Source organism: Vanessa cardui, chromosome 12 (assembly GCF_905220365.1).
Source record: "Vanessa cardui chromosome 12, ilVanCard2.1, whole genome shotgun sequence".
NCBI classification, from domain to species: Eukaryota; Metazoa; Arthropoda; class Insecta; order Lepidoptera; family Nymphalidae; genus Vanessa; species Vanessa cardui.
Window position 1 is genome coordinate 743,625 of NC_061134.1, and position 20,983 is coordinate 764,607.

General features: G+C 32.4%; 1 protein-coding gene across 1 annotated transcript in view; it reads left to right on the forward strand.

Annotated features, from left to right (window-relative positions):
• Positions 1-20,675, forward strand: part of LOC124534099 (protein halfway) — a 52,759-nt gene extending 32,084 nt beyond the window's left edge. Inside the window, exons 2-10 of the mRNA XM_047109770.1 lie at positions 4,307-4,384; positions 9,476-9,662; positions 13,091-13,216; positions 15,446-15,646; positions 15,927-16,096; positions 16,687-16,872; positions 17,384-17,542; positions 17,983-18,087; positions 18,427-20,675. Coding sequence (XP_046965726.1) covers positions 4,307-4,384; positions 9,476-9,662; positions 13,091-13,216; positions 15,446-15,646; positions 15,927-16,096; positions 16,687-16,872; positions 17,384-17,542; positions 17,983-18,087; positions 18,427-18,705 — 1,491 coding nt within the window. The 3' untranslated portion in view covers positions 18,706-20,675. The remainder of the gene's footprint in view (positions 1-4,306; positions 4,385-9,475; positions 9,663-13,090; positions 13,217-15,445; positions 15,647-15,926; positions 16,097-16,686; positions 16,873-17,383; positions 17,543-17,982; positions 18,088-18,426) is intronic.
• The last annotated feature ends 308 nt before the right edge of the window (positions 20,676-20,983 follow it).

The window sequence follows — 20,983 nt, forward strand, 5'->3', positions numbered from 1 at the left end:
TAAACAAACGTTTTATTATTATAATATTCTCTTTGCTTACTAAGAAAGCGAAGCAGAGATTTGAAACTTAGGAATTTCAACCAAAATATGCTCAATTCTACTATTTTTTTTCCATCCAATTTCGAATATTCCCCACAAAAACCTCAGCTTAATCGTAACTGAGTACTAATACTTACTTATACGGTACGGTCCAACTTTGTCCAAACTGTAACGTTTATTTTTTAGTATAAATACTCTGCTGCTTTCGATTTGATTGTAATAAAATGTATATTTTTTAGTAGAATAGTCCCCCCGCTTTGTTTTCAGTCCATAGTGAACATGAGATAATTTACTAACAAAAAATAACAATTACTTTCTTCTAATCAATCTTGTCAGGTCAAGTTTTATTATGTGGTAGTTTAATTTGTAAATCCATAAACTCCGATTTCCGACCTAAAGAACTGAGCGAAATAACCAATATATTAATAAAAATTAATATTTCCATGAATGCGTTTCTAAATTATTTATAGGATTATGATGATAGCATAGAATTGTGCAACCGCGAAGAAGGAATTCAAAGAAAGTTTTTTATATGTTATTTTTGTCCTTCAATACAAACAAATAACGACCCTTCTCCTACCTGTGCGAAGCCGGGTGGCGAGTGATTTACCAGAATTCTTGTCAACGTTTCCAAAAAATCTGGTATAAATAAATGTTTATGCATTCCAAGAATGACTTTACAATCTTCTCGTTACATGTACATCATTTATTTTATGTTATTAAACGCTTAGTCATTCCACTTCACGTATCGTAACCGCCTACGTGTATTTTTTATAAACATTTTACCTTCCACGGCAACACAAGCCGCTAGGTTTAGGTATGTGTAATGTGTATAATATTATATCTTAGTCATTATAGATTAGAAAAAAATAGTTTTATATGATAAGGAGTAAGGAGACTTCTTTATTTTACTCTTTAGCTTGCTGGTTCAGTGCCTCGCTCGCCTAGTTATCTAATTGGGCTACAGATCCCTAAGTCTTGGATTCGAGTCCGGGGCAAAGTGTTTTTCGATTTGTCAACATGGAATTCGTAGTTAGCTGAAGTTGAGTGTCGTTTGACCTTAAACTTTGATTCGTATCAGCTGTTCTACCGATTAGGGAACAGACATTGCACTTATGTTTGTGCGTAAACATAAGAAATGTTTGTTTTGTAGAACACGGACAGATTCAACATCATCGAATCGACATCTTTAAAGTTTCAACCGAGAAAAGTACATAGAGTCAATATTTTAGGGCTTAGCGACCTTGCTAGCTAGCTTGTGTAGTGCTGTATTTATTATAGAGGATTCGAGTTAGGATTTGAAATCGCACAGAATACTTAAATCTAGAACACATAAACGAATTCACCTTGGTAATATTTTGGCAAAATATAATTATTCGCAAAGATGATAACTGAGTACAAAATGGCCCATATCATTAAATATACATATCAATCAATACAACGTACGTTCACCTCGTGTTTTGCTAAGAAACTTGATCCGAACTTTGGCAGTTTATGACTAATACAGATTTGGACGGCTTTTGTATAAAAACTTGATATGTTTGTACGAAGTTAACTCAAAAAATAATGACCCAATATTAAAAGGCAGAACGTGCTTCATAACTAACATTCAATTATCAGTTAATTCTGTAATAATGTTGTTAAAAAGGCCACCTGGTTCCTGGTGAAAAGAATCAGTAAGTGAATTGCGATCGATATATTTTTTGCCTGATTTCAGCAACAATTTTTCTTATTGTACGTATGTTAGATCACAAAATCAAGATTGCCATTTGTGAAAATAATTAAATGGAGATCAATTCTGTACTTTTCAAAAATAAACTTTAAAGTCTGAACACACACATGCGAGCAAAAATCTAATCGAGTTGTTTTTTTTTAAATTCTTTTAGTACTTATTTTGATGTTTTAGTCGTTTTTTATTACTGTCAAAAACAGTGTGAGTCACATTGGATTATTTGATATTAAAAAAACAATCACCAATTCGCGGAATTGACTAGATATGCTAATAATATTTAAGTAAATGTATCTTATCTGTAAATCAACAAGATTTTAACTACAAACTATTTTAGTATCTTTTTAATCTTATATTGAATGATATACCTTATTTATTAGGGGTTTTTGTCTACCAATATTAATTACATTAGTAATTCTATCGTATTTTTTTTGATTAAATAGAAGCTTTTTGTTATCCTTAATGAAATTTCCTGTTGTGTGTTAAGTTTGACATGTCTTTCTCAAACTTTTGGTGTTAATTACCAATATTGTTTACAAATAGGAGGGCAACATTATTAAAAAAAAAGTAAATATTGGCGGGAACATTAAGATTATCTTCAGGATACGCTAGAACCGAAAGAATTGTTATAACTTTATCTTATACTAATATTCTCAATTTAATTTTTTTCATTCACTTTAAATAAAATAATGTTAAAAGGTCTTATATTTTGAAGTTATACTGATTTAGGTGATAATGAAAAAGATATTAAGAATGAATTCGTATCATGAACGAACGTAATATGAAAACTAGAGGAAGCTCGCTAAGCCGTCAATTAAATGTCAAATTCGTTCAATCAAATCATTATAACCGAAAACTGACAATACTTAAATTTGTAATTGAGTGTTACACTAGTGATCCAAGAAATGACATGTGTCAGAATAAGAAATATTATTTTTTTAAATAGTAGTTTTTTTTGTAATAAATTTTTTGCAAGTAATTAAAAATGATTTTAATTACTCCGAGGAGGTTGAACTATTACGTTTCTTTTTTTATACAAATAGTTAGTAAATTATTCTTTCTAAATTTTTTTAGCGATGATTACATTTGTATAGTTAGTGTTTATAAACGAAGATACAAACTACGCCATTTCCTTCGTGTGCACATTTTCCAAAAGCCGCCAGGTGTAGTTGTTTTGCATGCTCAGAAACGAGTTTATCTAGTAATAATCAGTATAAATGTTATATATTACGATAGCAACGTGCAAACTTGCCGGCGTGCATAATGTATTGCAACCTGATCCTGTTTGTTTATAGCACTTCATTGTAAATTGTAAACAAACGCAAGTAAATTTGATTTATAATTTATGTCATTTTACGTGTATTGAAATTATGTAAAATACGCTATGATTAATTATATTGAGAACTAAGATGAGCATATTGCAAAATTTAATTAGTTTTCTATAAAAATTTGATTGTTAAAATTATAAATTCTCTATAAAATTTCATTCGTTTTCTATGTTGTCTTGGGTCTAGGTGTTTGTGGTACCGTCGTTACTCCTGACTTTCCATAACACAAGTGAGCTACTCACATTGGGATCAGAGTAATGTACGAGTATGTTACCTATTTTGTCCAATATATATATTACAAAATTTTATTAATAATGTATCATGACCGCGAGGAATCGTTGCATGATTTCGTTGCATTTATATCGATTTTATTACTATTAGTTACGATAATACGGAATTCTGCTGTTAGCTCGTTGATATGGTTAGAACAAATCTAGTCACTTCCAAAGACGTGATCCTCAATTTTAAATAACAATCTTAAAAATAATAAAATTTGAATTGTTTTGCTGTCCGTACTGTTAGTCGTTTCACGCACACTAAGACATCTTGTAGGCACGAGCGAAGCACATGTTCATGTGAATGGATGGAGTTTTTGTTATATTGATCTCGAGTTCAAACCGGCGAATTGCCAATTTTTAAAACAGTTTTCCTGTGCTTCATTTGTTTTTATATTCATCTTCGTTAAGCAAATAAATTGAACATATTTTTCAGTCGGATGTTTAAATAAAATAAATTAATTACTCTTATTTTTCTTTTAAGTAATTATTTATAAGGAGTATAATTGTATTTTACTTGGTGGAGTAACCACCAACTCATCAGATATTCTACTGTTACAGTAAGTACTGTTGGTACTTGGTTTTGTTGTGTTCCAGTTTGAAGGGTGAGTGAGCCAGTATAACTACAGGCACAAGAGACATAACATCTTAGTTTCCAAGGTTGGTGGCGCATTGGCGATGTAAGGAATGGTTAATATTTCTAATAGCATTAATGTATATGGGCGGTGGTGACCACTTACCATACCACCACAAAAAAAACTCGTATGTATTGCATTAAGTGTGTTTACTGGTCAAAAATAGGATGCTTTTCGTTCTAGTGATTTCTATTGTGGCTCCTGTCTTGTTGATTGACTAAATATAATGTGTAAAAGTCAATTTAATTGTAATACTTATACTATTGATTATATGATAATTAGCTCAATATATTGTTGCAGGTAAAGATCTGGTGCTATCTCCTGATGTTCCTCATATTCAATATGGGGTTTGTGGATACGAGGTTGGAGGAAATGGATGTAAGAAAACTATTTTATAATATTAAGTTATTGAACTATGCGATTGTGGGTTTAAATCCAGCATTTAATTTTCGTATTGTGCTTCGACGGTGATCAAACCTTCATGTGTCGGTTGTAAACCTGTGAAAGCTCCAAAGATATATGCATTTAATTAGTTCAAGATATTAGGATGAATTTAACTAATAGTTGGTATTTATAATTTTACTAGTTGGCGCCTGCGACTTCTATCGAATTTTGCGTGTTAGCTGTCGTGTGTTAGGCAAAAAAGAGTTCAAGCATACTTCATACCAAATTTCCAAATTCGGCTCAATGGCAGACACTTACCCGGAGTAAGTGTCCTTGTTCCTTCTATACCTTCTATCTATATATAAAAAATAACTCCTGACTGACTTATTCGTCATCGCCGAGCGTAAAGTATTAAGATTAAGATCAATTTATTGAGTAGACATAGTGGATGTCTACTAAGAAAGGAATTACGGAAATTCTAACCCTAAGGGGGTAAAATAGGGGCTAAACGTTTATATGAAAGTCCGTCCGAAATTTTAGTTTTTGGGATACTGATTAAATATAAGTCGATACCTATTTTAGCGATTTTGGATATTCTATCCCTAAAGGGGTGAAATAAGGGTTGAAAGTTTGTATGATAGTCCGACCTTTTATTTAAGTTAGAGATATGAAATTTTATTTTTGGGATACTGATTAAAAATAAATTAAATGCATACAATATTATTTATACGGTTTTTTATTTGTTTGTAATCAACGTATTTATTACAGCGAAAATCAATTAAAACGGATATCGTTATAAGTAAAACCAATTAAGACGTGTTTACTTAAATTAATTAACTTGATTCATCGCATATATATTTCTATAACGAACTTACTGTATCTCCCGACTTCGCTCGGGTAGAATAATTACATAGTTTTTAGTTTTTAGTCTTTTTAGTTTTTAGTCTTTTTAGTTTTTAGTCTTTTTAGTTTTTAGTCTTTTTAGTTTTTAGTCTTTTTAGTTTTTAGTCTTTTTAGTTTTTAGTCTTTTTAGTTTTTAGTCTTTAGCTTCTTAACGGTAAATTAGAAAAAAAAATTAAATATTGTCGTTTAAAAGAAACAGCGATGATTTGACTTATTGTCTGTTTAATTTATAATTTATTTATCGGGAAGAACCTTGCTTATATGTCTTTAAATTGTATTAAAGGATACGATGTAATACAATTTTTTTCCCAAAAATGATTTGTTAACTACATATAAATTATATATGCTTTTTATGTAAAAAGTGAGTCGAGATGGCCCAGTGGTTAGAACGCGTGCATCTTAACCAATAAATTCGGGTTCAAACCCAAACAAGCACCGCTGATTCATATGCTTAGTTTGTCTTTATAATTCATCTCGTGCTCAGTGGTGAAGGAAAACATCGTGACGAAACCTTCATGTGACAAATTTCATAGAAATTCTGCCACATGTGTATTCCACCAACCCGCATTGAAACAGCGTGGTGGAATATGTTCCAAACCTTCTCCTCAAAGGGAAAGGAGGCCTTTAGCCCAGCAGTGGGAATTTACAGGCTATTGTTGTTGTAAGCGAGCGGCCATTGGGGACACCACCACCACCTATTATAATATATAGTTAGCTATATTATAGTATCACTACATATTATAAAACCAAGTCGCCGGCCGCGTCTGTCTCTCTGTTCGTTCGCGATAAACTCCAAAATAGTTGAGCGGATTTTCGTGCGGTTTTTACTAATAGACACAGTGATTTATGGGGAAAGTTTAAGTATATAAATAAATTGAAATAGAACGACAAGTGACCAGCGACATATAGTAAATGCGCACTCGTACGAAGCTGTGATGGGCCACTGGTATACTATACATATATTGGCTCCGTAAGAAATATTAATCTTTCCTTACAATACATCAATGCGCCACCGGCCTTTGCAGCAAAGATTTCATTTCTTCTGCCTGTAAGTTCACTCGCTCACGCACCCTTGAAGCCAATACAACAATATTGTTAATCTACCCAGACAGGGTTGCTCAAAGCCATCTCTATTGCAACTACCTAAAACAATTCTTAAGAATTAATTACATTTATTACTTTTTATACATACACAATAATGACATTTTTTATGGTATAGGTTGGCGGACGAGCATATGGGCCACCTTGATGGTAAGTGGTCACCATCGCCCATAGACAATGACGCTGTAAGAAATATTAACTATAATTTACATCGCCAATGTGCCACCAACCCTCAGAATTAAGATGTTATGTCCCTTGTGCCTGTAGTTACACTGGCTATGCTATAATATGTGATTAATTATTGAATGTATACATTATACATACATTAATTATCTAGATAAATCAAAGTGAATAGGGCAAATGCATCTACGATTTAACTTTAGCGCTGATACTTCTTTAGATGCTGAATAGTGAACACCTTTTAGTTGTCTTTGATTTCGTAATAGGTACGTCGTTTTATTCACTGTTTAAAATGGGATATACAAAGCAGAATAAGTTTTTGGTGTACCTACTGTACATGGATACAAAATAAAGTAACTTTGTCATTTTTTTAATTTTTTTATTCTTGTATTTTTAAGGGGCCTTTGTAGGCAGCCTATATGTCGGCCCCATCGTTACACGCTAAATACAAACAAAAAGGGTGGGACTAAATCAGTTTAAGAGAATTACTAACAAATTCATATATTTAGATTGCTGAAATACTGGAAGGCTTTCTAAGAATAGAATTAAAAAATCCAATATTAAATAAATTTAAATTAAGTTCGCATTTTAGTGTTTCTCTCAAACTATGGTTATATAGATATCAATCAAAAACTATTGAAACAATAATTCTGACAATATTACACTAGAAAGTATGTACGAAATGAGATCGTTTGGAATGAAAAAGTTATTTTAGAGATTTTTGCAACTGTGACGATATCGTTCTGGATGAGCGCTATGTCCTTTCTCAGAGTTCAAGATTGTTTTCTACCAAATTTCATCGGTTTAGTCGTTTGGTCGTGTAAAGCAACGGACAGACATACAGTCAGGGTTAGTTTCACACTTATAATATTAATATAGATAAAAATAATGTTAATAAAAAGTTATTTAGTATCGTTGGTACAATGCATTTGAGCAGTTAAGTAATTGAATTTCGACCATTACAAACGCCAGTAATCCTAAATATTCATATTTGAATAACTGTTTTTCAAGTTAAATGTCAAACATTCGCACTTCACCTATCTATTTACTTACGGCTTTGTACGGATCAAGTTGACATTTTGTTTTGCAATGTGTAAGGTCGTAAGCTATAACACAGTTATCAAAAACAAACACACATAAATAACGATAACTTTTAAGTAAATAAATTCAAATTCAACTTGTATGCTCGTCAATATATTATCCGTACAAATATTAATGTATTTCCTTATGTATGTAAAATTTGCAATTTATATTTTGATATGTTTTCGAAATAAGATATAAAAAATAAAAAATGCAAGAACTTAAACGCACATCAGTATAATATGTCAATCTAAAAAATATATTTATACGAAACAGGGAAAACATGAATTTACTAAAAAATAGAATTTTAGATTTAACATTATGTACTGAGCGAGTTAACTTTATAATGTGTTTTAAAACAACCGGTGTATGTATATAAAACGTTTATATTGAACGAACAACATACAAAGACTTTTTTGGGAACCAAATCCGCTCTTGCGTGTACAGAAAAAGTCGTCATTTTTTTTTCAATCGCTCAAATGATTTTGTTGAAGAAGATTATATTGGTATCTAAATGTTAGTGATTATGCATATCAATTTAATTGGATTTTTTGGAATGTAGTAATTTAGTAGGATGTAGTCGAAAAGCCGAGATGGCCGAGTGGTTAGAACGCGTGCATCTTAACCGATGATTGCGGGTTCAAACCCAGACAAGCATCAATGAATATTCATGTGATTAATTTGTGTTTATAATTTATCTCTGGCTCGGTGGTGAAGGAAAACTTCGTGACGAAACCTGCATGTGTTTAATGTTTCCACCAACCCGCATTGGAGCAGCGTGGTGGAATATGCTCCAATCCTTCTCCTCAAAGGGAGAGGAGGCTTTAGCCCAGCAGTTCGAAATTTACAGGCTGATGATGAGTCGTGTTATTAAAATTTTATTTCGTATTTCTTTACATAGCCCGAGCTATATTTGAAACTGCCAAGCGTTCTTTTCTAAGCTATCGCCCTCGTTTAATTCCAAAGGGGTTAAGAGCCCTTGTGTCAAGGGCCATTGTTCAGCTTATAGCAAGCTTGCAGGAGATGAATAATAGATAGAAAGTGCTCGGTTCGTTATCTATTCGTTGCTTTTTAAAATGATTGGAGACGCGGGGTAAAATATATACGGTATATCTCTGCCCTACCTTCATTAGTCTCTTAGATTTAAACATTGTTGCAAAAAACGCTTACTTTTTGAACCTCGTGCTACTCTTGTAAATCCTAGTGGATATTATAATGTGTATTAAGAATATATTATGCATAATATATCTACATTGAGTCTCGACGAAGCGCGAACTGTTAATTTGTTAACGCCCAAAGTTAAGATACTGACAAAAAATGCACTTATAATAATTGCAACTAATCCCAATAATTTTGTAGGTCAAAATACTTTAAATATTAAATTAAATTTTGAGCAAAAAATCAATTAAATTATTTGATAAAGTAATTGACGCAGTCATAATCATACGCTTGGGTACGATTATGACTGCGTAATCGTTTAAATTTAATTAAAATATAATAACAAAAAATGGTGCCACTGTTCCTCCGACCTTTTGGAAGGGAAGGTTTCGAGCACGCTTATTCCTCCACGCAACCTCATCCGGATTGGTAAAAACATATGGCAAATTTTCATCCAACATGTGCCGGTTTTCTCAAGATATTTTCCTTCACCGTCAAGCATGAAGAATTATACATTAAATTAAACATATTAAAATTCATTGTTTAAGTGCCCAACAATAATCATTGTTCACATACATGTTATAGTCATTTTAAATTTAGTCTAACCTAATAGCTACAACTCTCTAGAAACTTTTGAAATAAACCTATTCCTCTAACTTCCAGCCGCGCCCACCGTCAACAGAGAAGCCCAAGCCGGAGGCGCCTCGCGTAGAGCTGAAGAAGGGCAAATGCTTCCACATGTCTCGGGAGCATTGCCCCACTGAGCCCAAGTGCACGCGTGTGGATCCTGTCTCCGTGTTCTGCTGTGACGTGGACAGCTTCAGACTGAAAGAGGCGCTTGCTATTACGAGTGAGTTATAATAGTAATCCTATGTAATTCTTATCTATTACTTAAGCCTATTTACTGATGTTTCACTCTCTTGTTCAAGTTTTGATATAAGCTTGGGTTGACTGAATACTCTAGATTTTCAAGCATAAGAATATATTATATTTTTAAACGATAGTTTGAAGTTCCAATATATTATATACTATCAAATATCAAATTGGGTGCGTCCATCAAGATCGTTAAAATTCATATCAAGCTTGACACACTGGACAAGACTACGTGGCACTTCTCGCCAGTCCTCTTCTTAGTTCTTATGTTCTATAAGCCATCTCTGGATTGTCTTTACTGAATATCTTCTTGTTCTTGTTCAGCATTACATTACTTTGGAATTATTTTAAATTACACTATATTACTCTTCCAAATTTTCCATCGTATTAGCTGAAAGTACCACAACAAAGTACAATAATGTAGGGGACATTACTGAGATACCATCATATTGCACGAAACGCCATCCTCATTTCTGATATGTTCCTAAGCATGGAGCGATCGTTCAACGTCTGTTTTGCCAGACCTAAACCGCGTATATTTAACAGGGTGAATAGGCTTCTTACTAGGCAGGTTTCAGTCTAAACCGCTAGAATGCCTACCCTCGGATGTGGTTGCGGTTAGTGTTTTAACCGGTGTAAACCAGTTTCAAAATTAAAAAAATAAATAAACTTGTCAATGTGATCATTTCTAAGACCTTATAATTTTTGAATGTCTGTCAAAATGTATTTTAAGGACATTGTTGCTCACGGCTTAACCGCAAAGCACGAGATAAATTACAGAAATTGTGAAATACTAATATAGAAAGGTTATTGGACCGCCAGTCCACGACCTATAAAACGTGTTCTAATCACTATTTATTACCCCTTTTTTATTTATCACAAACAAACCTTTACGAATGTGATCGTTGCGGAATGTGAGACGACCTGCGCGTGCGCCGGCGCCCGGTCGTAAATATATCACGAAAGAATGCCCGGACGTGATTGCATTGTTTTTGTTTATTTTTAAAACAAATAACCTTGATTATTTCGAAGGATACATTTTAAACTGGGTTATTTAAGCTCAAGGTTGAAACAAAATATTATACAGTGAATAGCGATATCTCAGTAATCAATGCACGTTTTTTTATATTAGTCGCTATTTATATTCTTTGAGAGTTATTAATAAGCTGACATTATAATCATGGTCATGTGGAAATATCTAAAATTAATCCTGTTTTTATTTATGATTCATATTTATATCTAAATCATAGTTATAAATAGCCTCGTTCGCGTCGTCAGTAGACATCATTTATGTTTTTTAATTAACACAAAGTCTCGAGACTGTATTCATAAGTTCGGAATCGAAATATATTTCATTCGAGTCACATATGACAGCTTTACATTTAAATTATAAGTTAAACAAATCACCGGTTCGGAATGTAGATTCAACTGATAGTATTTTGATTTGATATTTTGTCATTTATTTTATAAATATAAACGCAGATCCCGTGAGAAATCAATCCATTGATAAAATACCTATTGATTTATCTAAGACTAGCTGTGCCCGCGAGCTTATACGCATTTTAATTTAACAAAAAAATAATTGTAGCCTAAGTTAAGTAACAGCCTGTAAATTTCCCACTGCTGGGATAAGGCCACCTCTTCCATTAGAGGGTTTGGAACATATTCCAACACACTGTTCCAATGCGGGTTGGTGGAATGCACATGTGGCAGAATTTCGATGAAATTAGACACATGTAGGTTTCCTCACGGTGTTTTCCTTCGCCGCCGAGCACGAGATAAATTATAAACACAATATATACATATATATATATATATAGTGGTTCTTGCCTGGGTTTGAACTCGCAGTCATCGGTTAAGATGCACGCGTTCTAAGACCTGGGACATCTTAGCTGAACCTAAGTTACTCCTTATTATATCAGTTTTCTGCCAGTGAAAGTCCCGTCAAAATCGGTCCAGTCGTTCCAGAGATTAGCCGGAACAAACAGACAGACAGACAGAAATTGTAAAAAAAGTTATTTTGGTCTATGTACCGTATATACATATGTATCCAATTCTATTATATGTATAGATATAATAATTTATATTCCCTGTGTTTCTAATTATACTGAATTAACTTAGAATATTTAATGAAATACTCAAAATAGGGCTACAAATATTAATATGTTATTGCTTGATATAAATTTAAATATAAGTTAGAAATATAACGGTCACAGCACACGATCTGCGATTCTAGACACGCATATATACGATTATAACTATTTGTTCTCGCCGTAGCCTTGATAGCAAAAATAACTTATAATCAGTATAAGAACGTATTGTTGGTGATATTGCGCGTCGACTCGCCTACAAACGCGGTATATATTCAATACTGACAAAGAAAAATAATATATAATAATATACGTGACATTTAAACATATCGATTTATTTAATTTGTCTCAAATAAAAATTTTTATTGCGCACAAAATATCATGTTACATACTTAGATTAATATAATATATGACCAAAAGGAAATGGCTAAAATTATATCAGTATTTCCCTGTTGAATCGCATTTATTAAATTTACCTACATAATCTTTGTTACGGCTATAAGTTTCTTAGCATTATACGACTAAATCAGCTGTTCTAATATTATTGTGATTTATTAGTTAAATTATTTAAGTAGGGATGTTCGATATGTTTTATTTTTACCGGTAGCAGGCACGATTAATGTGTATACAGGTACTCTCGCTATTAAAATCGAATCAAAATACTCCTTATTGTACGCCAGTAAACACATCCTTAAGTCACTTCAGTCGGCCTTATCACTAAAACAGCGATCTCTTCCAGACAATATTAAGGTAGAGGAAAGAAATATATATAGAAAGAGGCAGGGGTGTATGTACATAAGATATAAAAATAAATAGGTAGGTATATAATAGTAAAATATTAAAGTGTAAGACTTTGTAGTGTCGTTTTCCTATTTAAGAGATGTGTGACGGCACACTGAATAGATAGAAGTTTATTTTAGTGATTTTTTATATAGAAGAATTTTTCTATAGTGTTCGTGTATACCTCTTATATATTAATAGATCATGGGACGATAGCTGCACGTAAATGATCGTTTATGGTATTATTTTGAAAAGCTCCAGCCGTAGTAGGGCAAAAAATTAAAGAGGACGATGTAAAAAAAAAATAATTTTAGAGAGCGGAAAAAGGTTACTAGCCGGGTTGAGAGTGGCACGATGGCCGCATATAAACAAAATAACAAATGTAAAACGTGCGAATCGACAATAAAATTAAATCAAAATAAAACCTGTCATAAGTTTGGAAATTAGTAAAAATCTCTTGAATAAACGCGAAGTTTCGTAGCTACCCACTATATTTCTAAACGTTTATGTCAAACCCTTGTTCTTTCTTCTACAGTGACACAGAATACGACCAATCTCCACGTGTTAAACGCAACCATAGACGAGTTGGACGTCTCGCAGGCCGTCTTTCGTCGGCTCACCTCCATGGCACTCACCGACGGAAACATTGGCAAGATCGTCGGTAAGCGAGTATACTTTATAATTAAACTAAAGAAATATATATAAAGTCATCTATTATATAATAATTTGTACATTTTTCTGGCTGTACTTCTGGTCGTACTAATGCAGGCGGACAGTGATGTAAAGTGGAGGGGCGCGTCTTCCGGAGTGAAGAGATCTGTGGTCATATTAAGGTTATAGAATATCAACTGTTGTTATCAAATGTTTGTTGGGAATTGATAAGTGTTGCAGTCGATAAATCAGTATTATGGAGTATTTAGAGCTGCCATTGCCCGGTGATGAGAAGGCGTGCATCTTAACCGATGATTGCGGGTTCAAACCCAGGCAAGCACCACTGAATATTCATGTGCTTAATTTGTGTTTATAAATCACCATGAAGGAAAACATCGTTCGGAAACCTGTACTGTATGTGTCTAATTTCATAGAAATTCTGCCACATGTGTATTCCAACAACCGGCATTGGAACAGGGTGATGGAGTATATTTCAAACCTTCTCCTCAAAAGCAGAGGAGGTTTTAGCCCAGCATTTGGAGATTTACATACTGTTGTTGTTGTATGTATGCTAAATAAAATGTATAAGACTGACTTATACATTTATTTTATTTGTTTTGATTTCACATCAATCCACAACAAATATTTTTATAGTAACAGTTGCTATGTTACAGCCGTAATGGCACCACTGTATTGACACGCGAGGATATTCTTTGCAATAACAAAACTAGACCCATAAATATGACCACAGGTACAACAATACGCTCGTCTTGGGACTAATATTGTAGGATGGACGATAAAAGGCGTGTTCTTTTTATAGCATTCATATTATACTAGTCATTCGTCCTGAATTAACATGAGTAAATATGATATTTTGTTTTTTTTTTATATATATTTTTTAGTACTTATTATAATATGCAAAAGTATAGTAAGCGTCGATCGAATTAACAGTCATAGTTTGGTACTTGTTCAAATTTTGTGTAAATAATAGAATGATTATGTATATATATAATAGGCAAAGATATACTTGATACCTTTTTCTTCTCTTGTCCACCTACCATTAAAGTCTAAAAATGAAATAGCTTTCACTTTTATTTTTAATATTTCACATTGCCTTTGATACATTTCGACTTTATTGAATATTTTTTTTTAAGTGCAATGTTTTTGGTTATTTTGTTGGAGAACTAATAAATAACTATAAAAAGAGTTAGTATAGCTATTGTAGTATGATATAAATAATTATAATCGCACGTTTGTTTATGCAAGCCGAGGACGTGTCAGAAATAAAACGAAATAAGAGTAAGTATTATAAGTTATGTATACCATCTGATTGTTGGTTTAAAAGGTAATTAAAACAACGAATAAGAAGAAATAATTGTTTTAAGGCATTTTCAAATTATAAAAATGGTTTCATTTTCAAAAAATATTTAAGTGATCTTGTACAGTCAAGATACTATTCTTCGAAAGTGAATAAATTAAAAAGTGTTTACAAATATCCCCCAGTGGGGCAAAGAACTTCCTTGTAAGGCGGTTTGTTAGTTAATTCAAGTATAAATCTTCAGTTTTGCTCATACTGTTGTATTTTACAGGAGGATTAACAAACGTAAACAATAATAATAATTGGTGTTTGCTATTGTTTTACACGCGATTATGTAGCCTGAGGTTCACGTATAGAAACCAGTGAACCATTTCGATTCTTTAAAAATATTAAATGAAAATTATAAATTGTGAATACTTCCCATCAACATGACTGAAAAAGTTGAAGAGCAATTCTTATTGCTTATTATGATTCAACGGGTTTTAATTTAGAACATATTTCGCAGATGATTTCATGTTCAAACACAAATACAAAAAGGAAAAGTATGACACATATACTATAGATATAGATGCACAAAAATGGCCGACAGGTTTCTCAGTATGGCCGTCACAGAGCTTCCTTTTTGTATTTTTGGTGAAGTCATATCGTTTATGATTCATATCCTTTTAAAACTCATCCAAAATCAGTGATATAACAGTAATAATATAAGATTTTTTATAAGAAATTTTACGGTAAATAAAAATTCTAAGTGAAAACACTTGTATCAGAAGGACTCTTACCTGGCTACTTATTATAATAGCAATATTTTTAAACTTTACATATAAGGGATTATCGTCTAAAAACTATTATTAAAAAAAAGTGTTGAATACTTTTGTTTGAGTTGAAGAGAAGATTTGCAAATTGTATTTTTGTGCCGTCTAGGTCAGTTCCCGAAGTACTCTTCGATCGCGTGTCTCAATATTTCCAACAACAATCTGAGCAGCGCGACTCTGCAGCCATCAATCCAGAGGCCGTTTGCCTACCTGTTCACCCTGACGGTCCTCGACGCTTCGGCCAATAATCTCACAGAGTTCCCCTTGAGTTTGGTTCAGAGTAACAGAAAGATTTCCGTGGATTTGTCAGGTGAGACTAACTTATTTTCGCGTGACACAGATTGAATTCTTAAGTTTGTAAGGAAAATAAATAGAATCAAAAGTAGTAATCTTTATTATGCCGGTATTTCAATAAAAAAAACGTACAGTGTAATTGTTTTGGAACACCTCTTTCGTAAAGTTTTTAGAAATTATATTTTTCCGCCACAATATTTAATATTTTGTATTTATTTTTCATTTAATATTTGAAGATTAAACCGTTTCTTTAAAGCACACTTTGTAACGCTTAACCGATCCGATTATTCCCACAGGCAACAATTACCTTCCATGCAAGCACTTCCAGAAGGCGATGGAAACCAACAGTAGCTCACTGGTGACGTTTCTCAACTACGAGCGCACGTATTGCGCCCTCGACCTCACGTTTAACTGGTTCAAAGACGTGCAGGTTGTCCAAATAGACCATTTGCGAGTTCAAGAAGAGGTAAGTACCTAGATATTAGCTTGAGACAGAGATACCTAGTTTGAGGAATTCAGATAGAATTGAGTAGGTACTTAATAGGTAGATGTTCAAAAGTTGCAATGGACACTGTAGCAGCTTGTGAAGAAAATGTTAGTTACTCACTAGGCTTTGAAATAATGACCGAAATAAGTTTATTTGAAATTGAACTATTTAGTTGCAATTACTTCACATTGCAGACAGCATAGGGTAATAGAAATAGTTCTTTATAACAAAAATACAATTAACATATTCTCTTTACATTTTTTGCCATTACATGCTACACATGCATGTTACATGTGTTCTGTGACTTACAAAGTAAAGAACGCTTTAAAAAAGTGTAACTAACAGTTAACCAATAAGTAAACGCACACTGGCAAATCGATATGGCGTTTGGCGTGTGTCAAGCATAGCTGATACGCACACAGAGATATATTAGCTTCATTTGTTTTAACTCTTTTGTAGTACATTCTGTCTAGATATACAAATAAATTAAGCCAAACGGCTACACCTCTCAGCATAGTCAGGTCTGTGTTATCTAAAACTGGTATTATTATAAGTTATTTCATTTCCAGTTGAGTGCCAGTTGTCGTAATATACGACCCGCTAATGCGAACTGCACCTGCATACCCGATCGGCTGGAACTTCTAGGGGGAGAAGTCACCAATTTGGTAGCAGTGGACTGTTCCATGCGACATCTCAAGGTCATGCCCACCAATCTGCCGCCCAACACGGCTAAGTTGAACGTTTCATATAACAATGTGAGTAGATGATCTAAAAATTTAGAAATTTCAAAATATTCCGTTGATAATTTAAGTACCTTTGTTGAACTATCGACTTTAATTCTTAATGATATAGAATTCAAAGTAAATCTAGACTTAAAGGCGTATATGTAGTTCGACACAAAAGTTAGTTAGTCAGTTTTTTTCATTTAATAAGATGACCACGTACTGGCCTTAATATTTATTGCTATTTATATATAATCACACAAATCTTTATATTTTTTCTTTTTGTTATTTACCTTGTATTAATTCAGTGCCTGCGACGTGACGTACGTATTGACTCGCCACCACAGAATTCCAGCGTTGAAACTCATATTACAATGATTTCAACATAAGCTGAGTGGTTTACCAGTTTGGACATCACATACTCTGTGTGTTTTTGTTATTTTGTATGTATATATTTGTATGATCTGTAAAATGTGCATGTCCAAATTAAGATTTTTTGATTTGATTTGAATATAAAGTCAATCAATTATTATAACACAAATAGATCACATCTCTGCAAGCGGTGTCCGATGATCCAACGTACGAGCACCTGAGGCAGCTACTGGTGGACTACAATGACATTGCTAGCATCGTGGAGTTAGAAGGCACCAAGTTCATAGATAACTTTATGGTGTTTTCTATAACCCACAATAAACTTAAGACGGTGAGAAGGTTGACTTTAATTTCTAAAATAAAATGTTTTTCTTTCATTTGAAAGTATTAACTAGAAGTTTTCGTTTTGTAATATTTAGAAGATTTTTACTATATGTTGGTTTGTTTTCGTCCTGAACGATCAGCAGAGACAATTCCGTGCGCACGCGATAAGCAGCTAAAATGTTTATCGTATATTTCCTAATTCTTCCCTTAATCTTTTCGAAATGACTGCAGAGGATTTAGGCAGGAATCCAGTATTTTTGAGGCAAAGGATTGTCAATTTTGTACTGACAACCGCTACTATGGTAAATTACTTACCAAAGAACTCCAATCCGAGATAAGATCTAAGAGCCTGACAATCCATTCTATCTTTCGTCTCGTTGACTCCAGAACTTTGTCTATGTGTGCAATTCAATGTTGAAAAAGCTGAAAAGGTCTTTCATATTCCAGATCCATACGTACGTTATGTCCAATTGCTTCATAACGACGGGACCCTCGTTCCTGATCGGCGGGAACTACATACACTGTGACTGCAACACGGAAAAAGTTGTAAAGGTATAATCTTCTTTAATATTCTGATTTAAGTTGTTAGTCCTGTTGGTGGTTATAAAATCAATTCCACTTGGAAAACATTTTACTGTAATGATTTCATTTTCATTTTCCCAGCTGAGATATTTACGTTGTTAATAAATTATATATTTTAAATATGGAATTGCTTACTTTCTTAAACGGACTTAAATGTGATAACACTACGTAATTTATTTTAAAGAAAAATCCAATCGAAATTAATCTAGTAGCCCCTTAGAATACCGAGGAATTGAATAACAGTCCAAATCTAATTGGTATTAAAGGTTTAGAACAGATTGGATAATTGTTATATCAACTACCTTTCAGCCGTGGCTTCTAGAAAACTACAAGAATATACCAGACTTAAAGAGCTTACAATGCGAAGACAGCATGGGCCCTGTGGTTGATCTCAAGGAGTATCAGGTCTGTCATACGCCCAGGGATTGGACGGACTACATCTACTACATCATAGGCCTGGAGGTACTAGTTCTGGTGCTGCTTATCAGTAAGGTGTCCTATGATTACTGGGTCTTCAAAACAGCCGGTTACCTGCCTTGGCCGGCTAATAAAATGCCAAGATTGCCCTGTGACTGGTTATGCGAATGAATTTCAACTTCATAATTAGAAATGGATTCATTTTAATTCATTGTTAACGATTGATAAACATATTTTGTTTTTCGAAAACAGATATCTTCTTTAAAAATGTTTAAATTAATGTACAAATTATATCAAAACGACCAATTATATAAAATGAAATGGATTTCCATGTCGATAATCTCATATAATTGTGAACAGATTTCTTTTGAGATTTTTGTGATAATCATGCTACCTTTCCAATATTAAGTTAAGATAAAAAATCACTTAAATCAGACCCATAATCAGATTTCACACATCTCTTATCTATATAGTAATTTATATAATATCAGAAATCAGGGACTCGATTTCAATATGCTATGTTAGCTTAATTAATATCGTAAGGACTCTTATTAATGTAAATAAATGGTGCCTTAAATGGGCTTTGATAACCCAAAGTGACTTACAGAATCGGTCATTTTTCTTCTTGTTATGATTTGATTTTAATTTACGAAATTTGACCTTTTTATAACTCAAGTGCAATAACTATTGATCAGACATTTTTGAATGTTTCTGTCAACTGTACATAATGATAATATTATTTAATTCAACTAACATAACTTTAACGCATACTCATATTAAAAGTTTTAAGATTGTTTTTCGAATGTCTTCCGCCTAATTTCAGGGTAAATAATTAATTTTTATTACAACCTTTAACAGAGCTGTTGAAGTTTGTGATAAAAATTAACTAATGTTTAAGATTTTTCCGAATAGGGACAGAAACTTTGTAGTGCCACTATCTCACCTCATCATTATGATAGTTTGTGTCAAATTCACGTAAATAATAATTACAGGAACAAAGTGTACTTGACACTATGAGTAAATTTTTGTTTTACTAGTGTTGCCCCGGAATCGGGGCTGACCGTAAGGTCACATAAAATTTATCTATTCGGACCCAACTTAAAACTTTTAATATGATGATTAATTAACAATATTTACATAATAAGAGAAATAAATATGAATATGGGAACTAAAAAGACAGCGCGAAATTAGTGTTGCAACTTGTAAATATTTAATTTCATAGTTTATGATAAGTTTTAGTTTTTATCATCAGCTATTTTTTTAAACTTATGTTATATAGTTAACAGGGATTTATTGTAAGCAAAAAGGGTCTATATACAAATATTACCGTTTCGAATAATAATAAACGGGGAAGTACAATTTTATTAAAACAATAGTTTATTTATCTATAGAATTAATTATATTCAAAATAATAAAATCGCTTTAAAAAAATAAAGAAATTGTTAATAATTTAATTATAAACAAAGCACTGTTAAAATGTTTGCATAGCATAAAATTAAATATTCGGTGAAAATTCACCACCACTATTCACATTCAAACTTTGACAGTCATCAATATTTTATTTATGTTTTACTTTAAGTAAATTTTTGTTAAAAAAAAACTATGGTTTAGAAAGTAAAAATGTGTTTAACCAAAAGTTGTTTCTTAGTTTTATGATTCTATTACGTCAGGTGATAACTTTGTGTATGTTTTTTTTAAATATAAATCGTACAAATCTATGCAAAGAAACTGTCAAAATAGTATTATTGTTAGGCATAGTTTTAAGCAAGATATTGTTAGTTTTTTTTTACTAAAATACATAACTTTTGGACCACTTCTTTGTTTTAGAAATAACAATGCTGATATAACAGTTTTTTAAGAATCTCTATCTAAAACTGTTTCTCTATAATATTTGAAGAGGCTTGAAAATATTTTAAGTAGAATTAATTATAGCTTAATAAATATTCGAGTTTGAGGCTTATGCAATGTTCTTAAAGTGCCATAGATTTATAATGGCTTATAATTTAATGTCCCATAGACTATACATATATATTTTATTTAAGTAACTTAGTATGAACATATTTTGTATATAATTGCAATGAAGACTGTCTATTTTATATCTGATTTATTATGTAAAGCTAGTAAATGGTTTATTAGTCTGATGGTTGTTTTAATTGATAATCCAATATCAGAAACATAGTGTATAGAGGTTGTTCAAAATTTTTTTTTAAATTCAAGTTTTGTTTTTTCATGAACCTATTATGTTAAATGAGATCACTGGATTAAAATCATCACAAATATCTAAACATCCACATATTTGAGAATTAGTTAAGGCTGTATTGCAAAAATTAACATTTGAGCATTACAAAAGTGAGTCTGAAGAATTAATAGCATTACAATGCAACCTATACATAGAGTACAAAATAAATCAAAATCTTTCAAGGTTTTTCAAGGTTCATTACTTAGTCAA